The following is a 16,145-nucleotide window of genomic DNA, read 5'->3' as shown; positions in this document are numbered from 1 at the left end:
CTAAGAGAAATCGGTTACATGACTATCATACTCTCACCAGCCTATCGAAAGGACTAAAAGAAATCAATATCGCACAGAAAGATGGATCGAGCATGAATCAATGTGGCAAGCACATAACCAAACAGACATGGAATTAAACAAGAAAAAAAACAAAACGAACAAAACCAACAAAGATTGTCGCTTAACCTGTTTTGTCAGAGCTGGTATTGATGGTATTGGTAGTGATGGAAGTGAAGGTAGTCTTTGCGCTGTCCTTGGTAGTAACAGATTTCTGCTTATTTTTCATGGCTTCCAGTGCTTTGAGCTTCTTGGCATGTTTAGTGCCTTTGTAGTGGGCCGCAGCCTGGCTCTACAAAGGAGAACAAAATGAACCATGCAATCAGGCTCATTTCTAAACTGGCATTCTCTGTATTAGTACAAATACAGACTACCTTTCAATAATGGGTACCATTCACATTATCCAAGTAGTGACCAAACAGAAAATTATATTTAGAATGATGCTTGGAAAACAATGGAAAAAATACTCAAGCAACCCCAATTCAATAAATACAGTGTATTACTGTATAACAGTATATTACTTTCAGACCAAAATAAGGTTGGTTTAGTCTACCATGCTACCATTAGAGACTTTGTTTGCTTTTGCATTAAAAATAATAATAATTCTTAGGCCACAGGGAGGAAGGCACTCTCCTCCCACTAGCTTCGCATTTTTCCAGTTTCTATTTCAAACTATAGATTTTGTCAAAGCTTCCTGCAAAGAAGAGTTTACTTTTAATAGTGGTATCTGGAACCTCTCGGCAAAGACTGTCAGTAAAAAACAAACCAAAAAATCCCCAAACCAAAACCAAAGCCCAAACAAAAGAAAGCAAAACATAAAACACTCTCTTCAAAGCCCATCACCAAAGATTTAACTGAATGTGAGGTAGACATGCAATTAGCTGGCTTTCTTAAAAAAAAAAAAAAAAAGGATTACTTTTGTCCACCTGCTACAAAAGGTAGTGTTTGAAATTCAAAGCCAGGAGTGTCCTTTCAAAGAAGAAAGCTCACACAAATCCTGTCACAGTCCCAAATATATATATCTATATGTATATATATATATTTCGGCTACTTGACATCGTTAAGCTAAAGTAGATTTGTATGTGCATTGCTATTAAGATTTATGTATTACACTGAAAGTATCTTTATTATTCTAAGAATTAATACCAACTTTTCTTCATTTATTTTATGTTGCAAATATATTTTAAAAATAGTATTTGAAGTATAAGATTAAAACTTATACAAAAAAACCCACTGGAACTATTATGAATATTCAGAGTGTATTTCTTTAATTATTTAAACTCTTATAAGAAAGATAGTCTTCCAGTTAAGCTAACAACCTGGAAGATTCCTTATATTTTTATTGCTGAACTTCAAACTTTATTGGAAGCAACTCCTTTCTTACTTGAAAGAGAAATTATTAAGACTCTAGAAAAATAGTCAAAATTTAGCTACTACAGAACTGAGCAAATGAAAAGCAACTATATTGGGTCAGCCCATGGACCCACAAAGGTCAGTGTTTTGTTTCAGGCATGAAACAATAGCAGATACTTAGAACATAAAAGAAAGGTAAATGCTTTCTATTGTGGAATCAGAAGAAGAAAAAAACCACGTATGTAATTTAGTGGCTACAAACTCAAAGGATCAAAGGGATAAAATGACAGAGTCACTTGACTCACTAAGCCACTCGTGCAGGTAGAAGAACCCTGCATTATCTGTCATATTCACCTGACCTTTTGTCAATGTTATTTAATGTGCTGAATTTTGGGGACAGAGGATGTTGTACTGAATATCACAATAAAAGTGTATATTAATTTATCTCAAGATTTACGACTTTCAGCTTTCATGAAAAGTCATGATTCCTTCCAGACGCCTGAGATTTGAGAAGCTCAAGATGAGTAGGAAAGCAGTGTCTAAACCAATAAACACATATATGTGTGTGTGTATACATACATAGATATACACACATGCATACACTCTTGTTATATATTGAGATGCATCATTCAGTTTGGTTGAAAAGCCAGTTTCTCTACACCTAAAATAATGTAAATATTGTATTAGGTACCCTTATTGAAAGAACACTGGACAGTGAAGTTATTAATTAGAAACATCTTGAACAGAAACAGCACAATCATGCACCTTTTACAATTCCCAACACATAACATTGAGACATACCATAAGCCAAATACAAACAGTCAAGAGATGTTAATTATTGTTAAACTGAAAGACCAGTGTTAAGTTACGATGATGCATTAAAAATGACATTATACAGCAAATCCTCATGTCACTATCATGTCAACTATTTTTACAGTTTCTAGTCAAATTTAATTATCAGTCAGCTCCCGATTCTGACTGCACTTGTTTTCCCTAACTAATACTGTCATTCTTCAGATATCAGAAAGGTAGTCAGAACATGGTCCTTAATACTGAATTATGAATGTCGATATTAGTTTCATACACAGCTCAACTTTCTTCACAGAACTGTTGGCAGAGCACCCCAGGTTTATGTCTCCTGTATGCATAGTTTTCTTCCCTCTGAATTCTCACAGCTACAGCTCCACAAACCTCTAAAGCAGAGTGTTGGATGCAAAAGGAATTTACAATGAGGCCCTAAGTAGAACTCGGTGACCTTTTCAGTGTTGTGAAATATATGAATGAAATTGCTCCAAAGTAGAAACACATTGCTCAATGGCTGTTACGCAGAGTTGTCCATTACTCACTTCCCACAAAGCGCTGCCAGTTTACCCAGCCTCTACTTAAAGAAGATCTTTATGCCTTTTTTATTTCAAAGTTTAAATCTCCATCCTCTGTGGGGACATGAAGCCATCTGAGCTTATTTCAATATAACTGTAGCTGGCACGTTAATGGTGCTTCTATGTGAGAGCAGACAGATTGCTCCTAAGCGTTTAACCAGCTCCAAATTAGCTTATACGGAACTTTTACAACTGAATGGAACCCTTAAAAAAAAAAAAGTCTGTCATTATCTTTCCTCGCAAGAGTAAGATGATGGAGGGAATGCAAAAATATCCACAAATATCTTTTTCAGCAAGCAACATAAAATACGGTACCTCGCTGAATCATTTCTTGCAGCCGTAGGAGAACTAAAATAATCCTCACTGCTTAAATGGCATTTACTTGTAGCTTATAAAACTCTTCACTTAAATGGTATTTACTTGTAGGTTAAATACGAAAACAAGACAGATCATAAAATGCAATTATTCCCAACTTTCATGCAGAATTAAGAAATATTGAGAGAGAACAGAAGAATGAAAGACAAATTAGTCCTACTTTTTGGTGCCAGCCATGATGCTTAACTGAGTGAAGAGACTGTACCCCTTCAGAAAGGTGAGAAGAGGTCTACTTCAGAGTTCAACAGTTGCAAAAACCAAGAAGATAATATACACGTTTATATATTACCTTACCAATTTGTGCTAGAAGTTGTGCTAGACAAATTATGAACAGAGGTTACAAGTGAAACCCTACATCTACAGAAGCCAAAGGGAATCAAGGGAGGATTTCCCTTTCCATGTTTTGTAAAGGGGTACTGACTTTTATAATTGCTCATCTTGATGGAAGCCAGTCCTCTTTGAGAAACAACTGTTCGATCTAAAATCAGATGTTCTCTCAAATGAACGAGATTCAGGACAATCCTAAAGGAAAAATTCCCTATTACTAGAGAACACTTCATAATCAGTCAATCAGCTATCCGAAGAGCCCTCTAATATTAAATTCTGTTTCTTTTTATGATTACAAAAGAACAGATTAGAAGAATACCTTAAGAAAGAGCTTACTTTCTTCTTTCATCATAGTTTCCAAGTTTGCTTCTCACATAACAGTTTCCATGTTTGATACACAGAATTAACCCTAGCACTGTGAAGACAAGTCACTGTCAGCTAACATGTTACCCAGTCAGTGATGAAGCATGAGAAATGTCAAATATTGCTGATGAAACATCACAGTGAACTTTAAGAAACTATATCCATTCTTGAAAAAGATGTCTAACAAGACAGTAAAAAGTAGATTATTACTGCATATCTGAAGCTAAAAAATCAAGGATCCTTAAATTATATTGGTCTATGAGAATTATTTCAAGGAAACAGCAACATGGTTAAATAGCAAATCACTTTTCAAGGTTACTTGTAATGAAGTCCTGCCTATCTGAGCAGTACAAGTCAGAATATAAAAATGTATTTGTCAATATACTCATTTATTGTATGTGTATATATATGTGATAAACACACTGACATATACATACCATAAAAGAATAAAAATTCTACATGCAGGTGTGAGCACTTAGAAATAACAGCCATAGTGTCAAAACTCAGCTGTATTTTCTCTGCTTAAGTGCAATATTGTACCACAGTTACCATAAGGACATCATATTACCAAGTAAATTGCAACGTGTAAAATAAGATGAGAAAGAAGAAATATTTTAAACAATCCAGACAGTATTCTCTTACAATTACAGTCATCATATCTACACGGAAGTCTTCAAAATAAGTTTGCCTGACTAATGTACTTCAGTGAATCATATGTCTTCTCACTTACGTTCTTTAGGCATTGGTCCAACAAAAACATTGTGCTTAATTTTGTGCACTGAGACAAAAAAGGGTGTCCTCCTATTCTCAGAGAGTTTTCAACTTAGCAGCACTGCATCTTCTACCCTTTTCATATCCCTCCTGGTCCATCTCATATTACTAATCTTGTTTTCCTGCCTCAGTCATTCTTTCTAGGCAATACCTTCATATAAAAGCAAGCTCAAACTAAAAAAACCTTTTTAAAAAAGTGTAGTGTATGTGTTTCACTAATTCTTCCTCATAAAAATTAAATCCAACTATCCTGCATTACGTCTTTCTCATTTGACAATACATTTTGAAAAATGTCCATTGTGGAGAGTGCTCTGCTCCATGCTGTTATCTGGCCAATTAGTAGCAAGGCCGCAGTCTGTCTACACCCTTAGAAAGACCCAAACAAGGGCTGGGAGTGCTGAAAAGTCCTTTTTGTCTATCTGAGCTTTCAGTAGATCGTGTCATGTCTTTGTGTTTACCAGCTACTGGACGCAACCATCACCTCTGCTGTTATTCCCAGTACAATAGTAACAATTTTTGGTTAATACATCAGCAACCGATGTCAGGATCCTCCAGAGTAAAAAGCTCTGAAAACAAAAAATGAGTTTCCCCGTTCAAACTAATACTGCCAGTGAGCTGGGCACACATAGAAAGCAATAACAAACAACTGTATAAGCCAAGAGGGCTTCTGTCCTTTGGTGAAGTGAGGAAATTGTTTGAGAGACGCCTATGCTACACATTGTCTTAATCTCTGAGTACAGAATATTTTCTTAAAGTTGGGCCATTAATAAGTACTTCAAATATACTTTTACAGATGTTCTAAGCACAAAAGAAAGTGATAAAAATCAAAAGACTTTTTTATTTTTGGAACAAACATCCTATTTTTCCTAATGACTCCATGGTTGCCAGTCCAGGGTGACTGACCATCCTGGCCAGTCAGTGATGACAGCACTGAGCTCCAGCAAGGTTGCAGTATGCAGCTGAAACATCTGTATATTGCCAGGTATGTGCTATTTACATAACCCGAAGTGATCTCCGTGGAACTTCTCCAGTAAGTGAAGTGGAAAAATTTACAGAATGTTTAACAAGTCTTGAGATGCCCAACAGCTGGTTCTGCCTAGGACATTGGGCACCAAAACGGATTGTGGTGGTTCAGCCCCAGCGAGCAGCTGAGCACCACGCAGCCGCTTGCTGACCCCTCCCCCAGCACGATGGGGTGGAGAATGGGAAGACAAAGGCGAAACTCGTGATTTGGGATAAGGACAATTTAATGGGACAGCAAAGGGAGAGGGAAACAACAACAACAGTACTTAGAATATACACAATGGGTGATAACACAATGCAATTTACTGGCCTGATGATCGGATCGACCGGATTCCCAGCCCACACTCAGTCCATCCCGGAGCCACCCCACCCCTCCGCGACTAGCCCCCTTTTATGGTGAGCATGACGTCATATGGTATGGAATATCCCTTTGGCTAGTTTGGGTCACCTGTACTGGCTGTGTCCCACCCCAGCTCCTTGTGAAAGTTAACTCTATCCTAGACAAAACCAGGACATGAGGCTATTTTAAAATTTCAAAAATAATTTCTTACAAGGCCTATTGATTTGTTTGCCCAGTGAGTATACGCTGGAAATTCAGGACTACTCACAAGTCCTATGCTTACTTTCTAGAAAACAGAGTAACTCCATGGACTTCAGCAGAGCTTTGCAGACTCACAGTACAAGAGACAAACAAGCTAAGCACCTGTGCAAGCCTTTGCAGAATAGGAGATTAAGTGAAGACATATAATGTAATTTTTAAAGGTGATGTCAACACGATGACATGTTTCATATTGAACAAGAAGAGTATCCTGATTTCTGCCTGATACATATAAACTCAATCTGCAGTCAATTGTAGTGCAGATAAATGCTGCCTGTCGTCATTTTTTCCTTCTGCTAAGCTTACCTTTATCTTCTGAATTGTGTCATTTCAATTTTTTGTGCACTCTGTCACCAACACCACTCTGTAATACAGGGTCAGAGATCTAATTACATTATGGACTCAGATGTAACTGTGGTACAAAGCGCCAAGGATGTGTGTAATATGACTTTTTTCAGACATGATCGGAAAGAAGGCTTTTGCCCCCTAAACTATGACTGATCAATTTGCCCCTTACTGCCAAATATACAAGTACCAAAAAAGGACCTTTCCGTAGAAAAGAAAACATTTCTCCATTATTATGGCAGAATAAAATAAATGTCCCAGCATGTTAATTCCCAGGTATTTATTTTTTTCTTTCCATGGAAAGAAAAACTTTCTATTCCCTCTTCTCCTTCATAAAGCATTTATTCAATACACTCATGAACGTACCCTGAGACTCAAGGATCAGAACGAACGGGTGCTTTCTGAGCTCGCTAGCTCTTTTGCATTAACAGAGCTGCTCCATCCCACTCCCTGCCCTTGGGCTCCTTCCAGAGCCATTTATATAACGGTGAGAGACTGCACCTGGCAACAGCCTGCCTCACATTGTGAGCGATTGGCATCGACCCCATTCTTATGGTAAAATCATCCATCCTGTAGTAAAATCAAATATTTTCATTATGGAAAGGAAAAGCTATTTTATCTTGGTCAGATGCAGAAGGTCAGAATTTCCTACTTAATATCACTTGTCCCATAACACAGTATCTTTAAGACCATGCATCTGCGTGTACTGCAGGCTGCCACTGAGTGCAGCTTTACCTGAAACTATCGAAGCAAGATACAAAAAACTTCCTAGATATAACACACTTCTCACTGCATTCCAAGTAGACGTACACAGCATCAAAATATGTATACTGAAGGGAAGATAGCTCAAGTAATCAATCTCTTGCCATACCTGGCATTTTTCTTTTAAGGACACCAGTACTTTATGCGTTGAAATTCAATAAACAGATTGTTTGTTTTGCTATCTATTTTATCCTTTTTATTGTTAAGGTAGGTCAGTTTTAAACCCATTTTGACAATGTTATCAAATTCAGGTCTTTGGAAGTTTTTACATACTGACTTCCATAGTAATAATAGTTGCATTTTGGGGAGGTCTTTTGATGGGGAGATGAAACATGCTCCTTTGAAAACTGGTATAATCAATCAAACTAACATTTAATCTCATCTTTACTGTATTAATTGGCAGCATTATTTATTTTCCCCATGGTAAATCTTATTGTAGTCAGAGTTTCAAGAGAATGTTAAACCCATTTGATTTTTTTTCATTCAGATTAACCAAGTGATTAATCTCAAATTAATTTTAGAATGAGATATAAGTTTAATCTGTACACACTGCTAATGTGCTACTCATATGATAAAATAAACCATGTATTTATTCAGCTTAGTAAATATAACATATATGCTTCCAGTTTTGAATTTGGAACTGACATACTTGGAACTGAGAACTTGACGAAACGATACATGTGATTATAACTTTATAGAAATGTACCCCAGCTTCCCTCCACTAGCAGTAGACACACCCACACATCTTTTATTCATTGTGTTAATTAACACCTTTTGAATAATATGTCAATAATGGTAATCCTAAAAGTGGAAGCTGACATAAAGTCTATCTATGAAACAACAAAGAAAATAAGCTCACCATGATACAATATGGTTGTGATTTACTTAATAATGAGTTTAATAATGTAAATGTAATTCAATGTTCAGGTTATACACATAAAATGTTTACTTAAAAACAACAGATGCTGTTGAATTTAAAATAACTGCTTTAGAGACAGTAATTTGCTGAGCAGTGTTGAAAAGTTCAGAGTCTTTTCTGATGTAATCTGAAAAATAACAGTGGTGGATATGTAGCCAACACCTTTTTGAATCTCAGTTTGTCACAGTTCACAACAGCTAATGGGAGTCAAGAGTGTATATGTACACTTACCTGCCCAGAGCCTCCGTTCATTTAGAAACTTTACACCGAGCATAAAACACTTGATTCCCTCTGCATCCAGCTTGCGAACTGATAACTAAAGAAAGTTGAGTGGGTGTGTTTAACGTAGCTGGCCTGTCTTCACCTGGTTTCTGTTGCCAAGGAAACCATTTTTTTCTGTTTACATTCATGATAGCAATCTCATTGAATACGAGTTTCAGATTTTTTTTGACTGAATCAAAGCACCAGGGAAGAATAGCGGAAAGCGAGACGCAAACATACTACAAGTAATTTTACAGAAAACAGGAAAAGCTTAAGAAGTGCATGTTTGTACTCCTATTAATTCAGTACCATTTGAACTTTATATTTGAAAATACAAACAAGTTAATACAACTTATATGTACAAAACCACAAAAGAGAGTACATGGAGATATTTTCACTGTGTTCTTAAGTACAGTCTTAATATTTTCATTGGAATTACTGGTTTTAATTCTATAGTTATAAGCAGTTGTCCAAATTTCAGGTTTGTTCTCAGAAAACTGTCGATTCAACTTTCTGATTCTTATATTCAAATATACAGTTGTATAAATTTTTCATTTTGGATTTTCATTTTTTATACGTTAATAGTTATTTCAATATTAATCTTTCCTGTGTCCTTTAGATCAGCTCCTACCCATTAGAAGAAATTCAGAACCCACAAATAAGACACATAAATGCTCAGATTTTCTGATTCCAGCTCTGTTTTGTGTGGACTTGGCAGTAGTTAGGTGCTTCCTAGGTTAAATCTCCAGCTTTCGTGTAGAAGGCTGTAAGTATATGTAAAATATTATGGGAACTTTTCCCCTGTGAAAAGTTTTCACAGCTGCACAAAGACTGAAAATTTAAGGCTGAGACTAAGACAGAAGAGATAACAGATTCTTTGATTGTCCTTATATTCCAAGAGGAATCCAAGCCTTCTAGGTGCAGAAACATCCATGGAGAGGCAATGTGTTTCCTTGGAACAGAAGAACTCTACCAGCCCACTAGTTCCTGGCTCATTTACACAAATTTTGTATCTCTAAGAGAGTCCTATGCCAGTAGTTTGCTTAAAAAGTCCTACTGTGCATTATCCACAGGACTTCTCTCTTTGGGAGAACATATATGTTACATGAAAAAGAGAGAGGAAGAAACAAAGTACAATGAATAAATTTACTTTAAAAAAAATGTTTTGTATAAGGAAATCGCATTTATAGAAAATAAATGCCTAGGTGGTGATAAAAACTAGTGGCATATCATGGAAGCACATTTGCATTAAAAACTAATTTTATCTAAATGATTAGCCAGGAAGACAATATTTTGAGAAAAGCAATCAATATATCCAGAAGGAACAAAGATTTGTGAGGCACAGGAAAACTTTAAGATCAGTCAGTATACATACAGTTATATTTATTCCTCTACATAATTTTGTTCTTTTTGCCTTGCTTTCAATCATTCTTGGGTGACTTTGTGAACACGTTCAGAGCCTCAGTGAGGTCCATGAGGTGCTGTGTATACCTACAAGGTTTGCCAGCACGCAAGTTCTACCAACTATTGCAGGGTCAGAGCTTTAGCACTTGGAATAACCTCCTTTAGATATACATAGTGCACACAGACCTACTTGCTATGCAAGTTAGTTATAAAAGCAATTGTGTGTTCTTAAAGTAATACATATATGTGGACAGATTAAGTTGTTCCAAAATTTGTGCAGACTGAAAAATGGGGTTTATTTACTAACACAACTAGGTTGTTGTATTATCATCAATACAGAATAGGCAAAAATATCTTCTAGTACAAAGCCGACAGGTCGGCATCTTTCATTCCTTTAAGCTATCTGTTAGGTTCTATGTAAGAAGTCACATGGTTACACGGTTACATGGTTAGGGATGCAAAGCAGTACATAAAACTTAATGAGAATTTTCTGACATTACTCACTGTTTACATTGCAGTTATATTTTGTCTCCTTCCTGCAAACCTTCAATCCCTCAACCTCGCATTACACTGAAATCTGAATTATTTTTTTTCCATTGACCAAAACCAAATATTTACTGAAGCTACAAGAAACCAGTTGCAATTCTGCAAACCATACTGGATAAGAGTAGCCCCTCTGAAATCAACAGGACATTTTATATGCTGAAGTGTTATAGGATCAGTGCCTAAGTGATGCTCTATATTTCAGGTTCAGTTACATTTGCTTTCATGTTTCTCATCTCCTTTAGTCAAGCACAGATTATCAGGTTCAAAACTGGAACAGCTATATGAAATTGTATGATGTGTAATATAAAAAAGGTCAAACTAGACAGGTATAAGAGCCCTTTCTGACTTTAAAACCTAAGCCATCATTTCATGTTTTAGATTTGTTTGGGTAGAGATTATTGAAAGAGTGAAATTTCCAAATGGTACTGAAATTTAATGCTGAGACTCCAAACTCTTTGGAGCAAGCAAATCCCTTCATACCTATTCACAATATTTATTAACATATTTATACTTATTTATTGTTCTTTATTGTTTTTATGCTCTTCCTTTTTTTATTGCTCAGTGCTCATTCTTATCAATCTATGGTAACTGTAACTCAAATGAAAGGAAAAAAAAACCCAAACTTTTCACATCTCAGAATTAAGAATTACAGAGATCTGATACATGTAAATTAGTACGATTAACATATAACAGTTTTCCATCCATGTCCACCAAATGTTGGAATGCTCCTGGAGTGATTAAGAAACACTGCAGTTTACTAAGAGAAGGTTAAATTAACCTTGCAGGCATGACCTTAATACCTGAAGAAATGCTGACTTAATTCACAGAACACTTGTGTGAAATGAAAGACTTTTTCTTTTTGTTTACTTTTTATAAAATTTTAGCCCTGGACACTTACTTGATGACATCACTAACCAAGAAGAGATTATACTATCAGAACTAATGAGGTATTAAAATACCTCAATGAATAATGAAGAATATTCAAGATTCCTATTCATTCTATCCTTTAAAAATATTTCATTTAACAGTTGCCATTTCCACAAGCAGATGTATAAAAGTATACTTTTCTTAAACAACAGGCTGAAGCCCCTTTCAAAGTTTTGTATTGAGATGCGAGTTCAGAACAAAGTATTGCTCTCCAGGCTTCTGAAGAAAAAGAAAATGTCAGGGGAGAAACATGGCAAGTTTGCACATAGCATTCATGGTAAAAAGGATCTCCTGAAAAGATCTGCACATGGGACATGCAAATACAGCACAATGAGTCCAAGCAGGGCTAAGGAAAAGCTACCACATCTACTCTGGTTGCCATGAAATTCTTTTGGAAAACTGGTTTCTGAATCCTCTTTGAATAAAGTAAGAATCTTTAACTTCACCTCCAACAATGAACTGAAATTGTGAAAAGCTCTTAGTTCACACCCATGGCGTCTCACTGCTGTGATAATTCCCAGTATACTGCAGTATGCTTTGCAGCACCCCAAACTTGCATGGTGGAGGACATGCTACTGAACGCTTCTACCCAAACGAAGACAGAACTCTCACTAAGGAAATCTCCTAGTAGGTTTCTAAGCTAGTGTTGTACATTTGGGGTGTATGGACAGTTTGACACTGATTTGGGCTTCAGGATGCTTTCTGGAGTTCAACCATCACTAAGTACAGGTGAAGCAGCAATATGGGATAGATATGCTTTTTATGTTCATATCCTTATGACTTTTATAACTGAATCCTAAAAAAAATTCTTAAATATATTATGCTTAACACTACTATTAAATTGCATAAACCAGTAAGTGTTTTTTCCTTGGGTATGTATTAACAATTTACTTTTTGCAGACAAGTGCACAAATATGATTAGCTTTTGCAAATTGCTCCTTATTCTGCTACTGGTAAGTAATTTTTATATTATTGCAGTGTAAACAGATGCTATTTTCCACTACATATTCAGCAGTAATGAGCTAATTCAATGTGTTAAAAACAACAAAAGATCTTCAAGAATGAGCTATTTGCTTCAATAGTCCAAGCTCCATTGAAATCTATGTTGAAATCACCCATGACAGAAGTTAGAAAATTACTCTAGAAGCCCTGTTGCAAAAGAAGAAGTTTCTTTAGTTCATTTATTCAAATCCTGAATGTGTTCTGCTACCTTCCTAACATGCATATTATTGATCAACTTCTTGCATATTGATTTAGAAGTTATTTTTTGAACACAGCTATTATACTTCATTACTTTTCACATAAAGAAATGGCATTTTGGCAAGAGCTTTACAACTGTTTCAGTATTCATTCCTATGAATTCATTATACACCAAAATCTAGAAACAATGAACCATGCTGCTTTCATTGCCCTTTCGAAATTGCAAGGAACTCCTTGCTGAGAGGGGAAAAAAAAAAAAAAAAGATATAGCAATCATGTTTGGTTTAGATTGTGTGGGTACAATCCTGGCGCCACTTAAGTCAACAGAAATGTTGACATTTATTTCACCCTGGATTGGCGATTGAAAGTAAGTGCGATGCTCCACCTGGACCCAGTGGAAAGAATTTAAAGATGGACGGACAGCCTTTGACTGACCCAATGAATCAAAATGTACAGCATCACAGAAACACATCAGTTGAGAAAAAAAAGCCATGCTTTCACCACAAAAATATGTTATATGCAACTTGGAATATGCTACTTGTCTGCCCTCACTATAGCATTTGTTTGGGTAACTCTACATTATCTTGGTTAGTGCTATGTACTCATACTCAGCTGCTACTGGTATGTCATACATACGTACACTCTGCAAAATACTGACAAAATTAAAATTGAGAACACCCAGAACAATTTCACCCAAATGGAAATTATTTGGTTTGTTTCTCTGCTCTTTCTTTACTAGTTTCTATGTAACACTGCTGGAGACAATCACAGCATTTGAGTGATCTGCACAGGAATATTTTCCTATTTCTTTTATATTACAGCAAACCTGTTCGTGAAAGGAGTGTGTGTGTGTATATATATATATATACACACTTATATATATGGCTACACACACACTCCACAGGCAACCTGCCATCTCACCAGAAATATTATATTAGATAAAAAGGTTTCCAGTGTTGAGTAGAGTTGAGAGATATATATCCAGCAGACATCCAGCTATAAAGCTAACAAAGACTCTCACATTTTTGTCAGAGAGATATAATCCGTTGTCCTGGTTTTTTTACTGGCTTGCAAATAATCTGTGCAGCAGTTTATGGACAGATATAAATCCACAGAATATATCAGAAACACTACATAATGATATCTAGGGAATAAAACATCAGAAGAAGGTAGACAACCCTTAGAACTCTCAGTCTCAACTGAATCTGTGTGACTATCCATTTTAGAGTAATTTCCTAGTTTTTTAATCCTGGAGCCAAATTATATCCGAGTCCATCTCATAATAAAAATATAACCAAAATGTAATAAAAATAAATAGAATAACTCAATTTATCTCCCAAATACAGTGCTTTACACTATAAACCATTTCAATAATGACAGTTCTTCCAACATGAATGAACCTTAGACCAAAAAAGCAAGGATGCTAACTTAAAAGAACATTAAGGGTACAAGTTCAAACAATGGATAAGGAAGGGTAATACAGACAGCAAACATTGTGATTGTAAAAGCGAGTACTTGCAGGTGTAGGTCGCTATGGTCTATCAAGATTATGATAAATATTGCCAGTGAGTCATGTAAGTCTCCTGAGAAGAACCGTTAAGTCTCCCAGGGCATTTTCCTGGCTTTCAGAGTTCATGGTGGCCCTAATGGCTGGAACCATGCCGCTCCTGTGCCCGTACGTGCCATTGTCCTCAGAGCCTCGTGAGACCCCCATTCCCAGCTCTGGCTGAAGTGCCCCTGTGTGCCACCTACTCTGCCAGCCAACTCATAAACCAGATAAATGACCACGACTTAATGATGCACACATTTACCAAGTAATTAGAATTTTGAATTGTACAGCACTGTGACTGTACCTCAAAGAAGGGGTGAGAGTAGGATCTCAGGTACTATCCAGAGCCCTACTGATGACTGTGAACTTCGAGAAGTCACACTCTCCAAATGAGATCCCAAAGGCCATCAGGACAGATGCACGAATGTCAGGTGTGGTATGTGACATCTGACAGCTTGCAGGACTGCTGCAAAGCCATTTACAGAGGAATAGGACAACTAGGCCAAGCTCAGGACAACTGGCTTTAGCACCCAGAGTCCTACCAAGTCCGGACATCATTTAACTTCTAATACTTTCTCTTTATAGAGGGTTGAAGATTTAATCTTTAATTTAGTGCTTCTTCAGTTTCACCTTACAGATACAGTTTCAGATTCATTGTTTTTGCCCTTCAGTCTCCTAAAAAAATACATTTTATTGCATTCCAAATACAAACCAGACATTTACTTCCAGCTGAGAGTTTTAAGATGTATTAGCACCCTCAGGCTTACACACGGTAAAACTTACAGGTTTCTTCAGGCAAACAACTGGCCAGAATATAATTGGGACCTCTCAGGCTGAGCCAAAGGGTTTACTAGTCCTAATATGGTAGGAGGACAAGCAGTTGTCTGCTAACGATGGGTTAAATCTATAGCCAAACCGTCTATTGAGTCGAGTGCTAACATGCCTTTCAGTCAGTCAGATATAAGCCTATGACTTCTGCAGGTTCTTCTTTACCTGATCAGACAGACAACATCATAGGCCCTGGTGTTATTCTGACTGCACAGCTTATTACCACTGGACCCAGCAACAGAATTTATTGTCTACGTGACTCTCTGCTCCACATGGCTGTACAGTCCCCTCCTTCTCCCCATTTAAATCAGTCACATCTCTAAAAATGGGAGGACTCCACTACTGTTCATTAAACAAACAGAAATAAAGGATGACCTTGTCACACAAAACTGGCAGCTTTAAAAAGTAGTCCTGAATATGTGATTATTTACAGTGCAAGAGTTTCAGAAAATGACTCAAGAGTTGATGTCAATGATAAGATCGTCATCCTGTTGATTTATCTTTTGTGGTACTGATAAAAGAGAATTATGAGAATTATGCTTCTCCCCAGTCAAAGGGCCTCAAGGGCCAACCCATCACTTATCAGTTTGAAAATGCAGCTTTGCACACACCAGAACAGCTTGCAGTGAAATACTAAAGGCCCCCGCCTCGTCCTAAACGAAATTCATGTTTCTATAAACAGCATACTGAAATATGATAAGCCTGTTAGCCCCCCCAACCAAGCAAAATCCTGGCTTCTGAGCTACAGTTCAAGCCCATCAGATTGTTATGAATATAAATGCTCAATTAAAAATGCATAGTTAGTATTAGTGGGACCTCTTTTTATAGAAAAAAAAAGTCATGCCTGCAAAACACACATATTCTTAGGACTGCAACAAAAAACAATTTCAAGACTTGAATTAAAATTCATAGTCCAATTACTGTAAGTGGCTACACCTCCTCATTGTGAATCAATCTCTTACTCCTCTGTTACCTATTTCATGTCAGGAGGAGTCATAATAAATCACCAAGCTGATTTCATGAGGACATTAGTGGGGGTGGAGGGCAGCACATTGAGGGGAACAGTAGACAAAATATTTTTGGCCTTCATCTTCCCATTCAGGGAATATGGAAATCTGCATCTTTTGGAGATAAGAAGATTTTCTGAGGGAGATAACA

General features: G+C 36.6%; 1 protein-coding gene across 3 annotated transcripts in view; it reads right to left on the bottom strand.

Annotated features, from left to right (window-relative positions):
- The window catches only part of ZNF385D (zinc finger protein 385D), a 431,668-nt gene that overhangs the window by 69,362 nt on the left and 346,161 nt on the right, over window positions 1-16,145 (bottom strand). For all 3 annotated transcript variants that reach the window (XM_054817423.1, XM_054817424.1, XM_054817425.1), the window contains one exon: window positions 187-349. In XM_054817423.1, coding sequence (XP_054673398.1) covers window positions 187-349 — 163 coding nt within the window. The remainder of the gene's footprint in view (window positions 1-186; window positions 350-16,145) is intronic.

This window comes from Grus americana, chromosome 2 (assembly GCF_028858705.1).
Source record: "Grus americana isolate bGruAme1 chromosome 2, bGruAme1.mat, whole genome shotgun sequence".
NCBI classification, from domain to species: Eukaryota; Metazoa; Chordata; class Aves; order Gruiformes; family Gruidae; genus Grus; species Grus americana.
The sequence above is the reverse complement of the archived record's forward strand: the minus strand, read 5'-3'. Positions and strand labels throughout refer to the sequence as shown.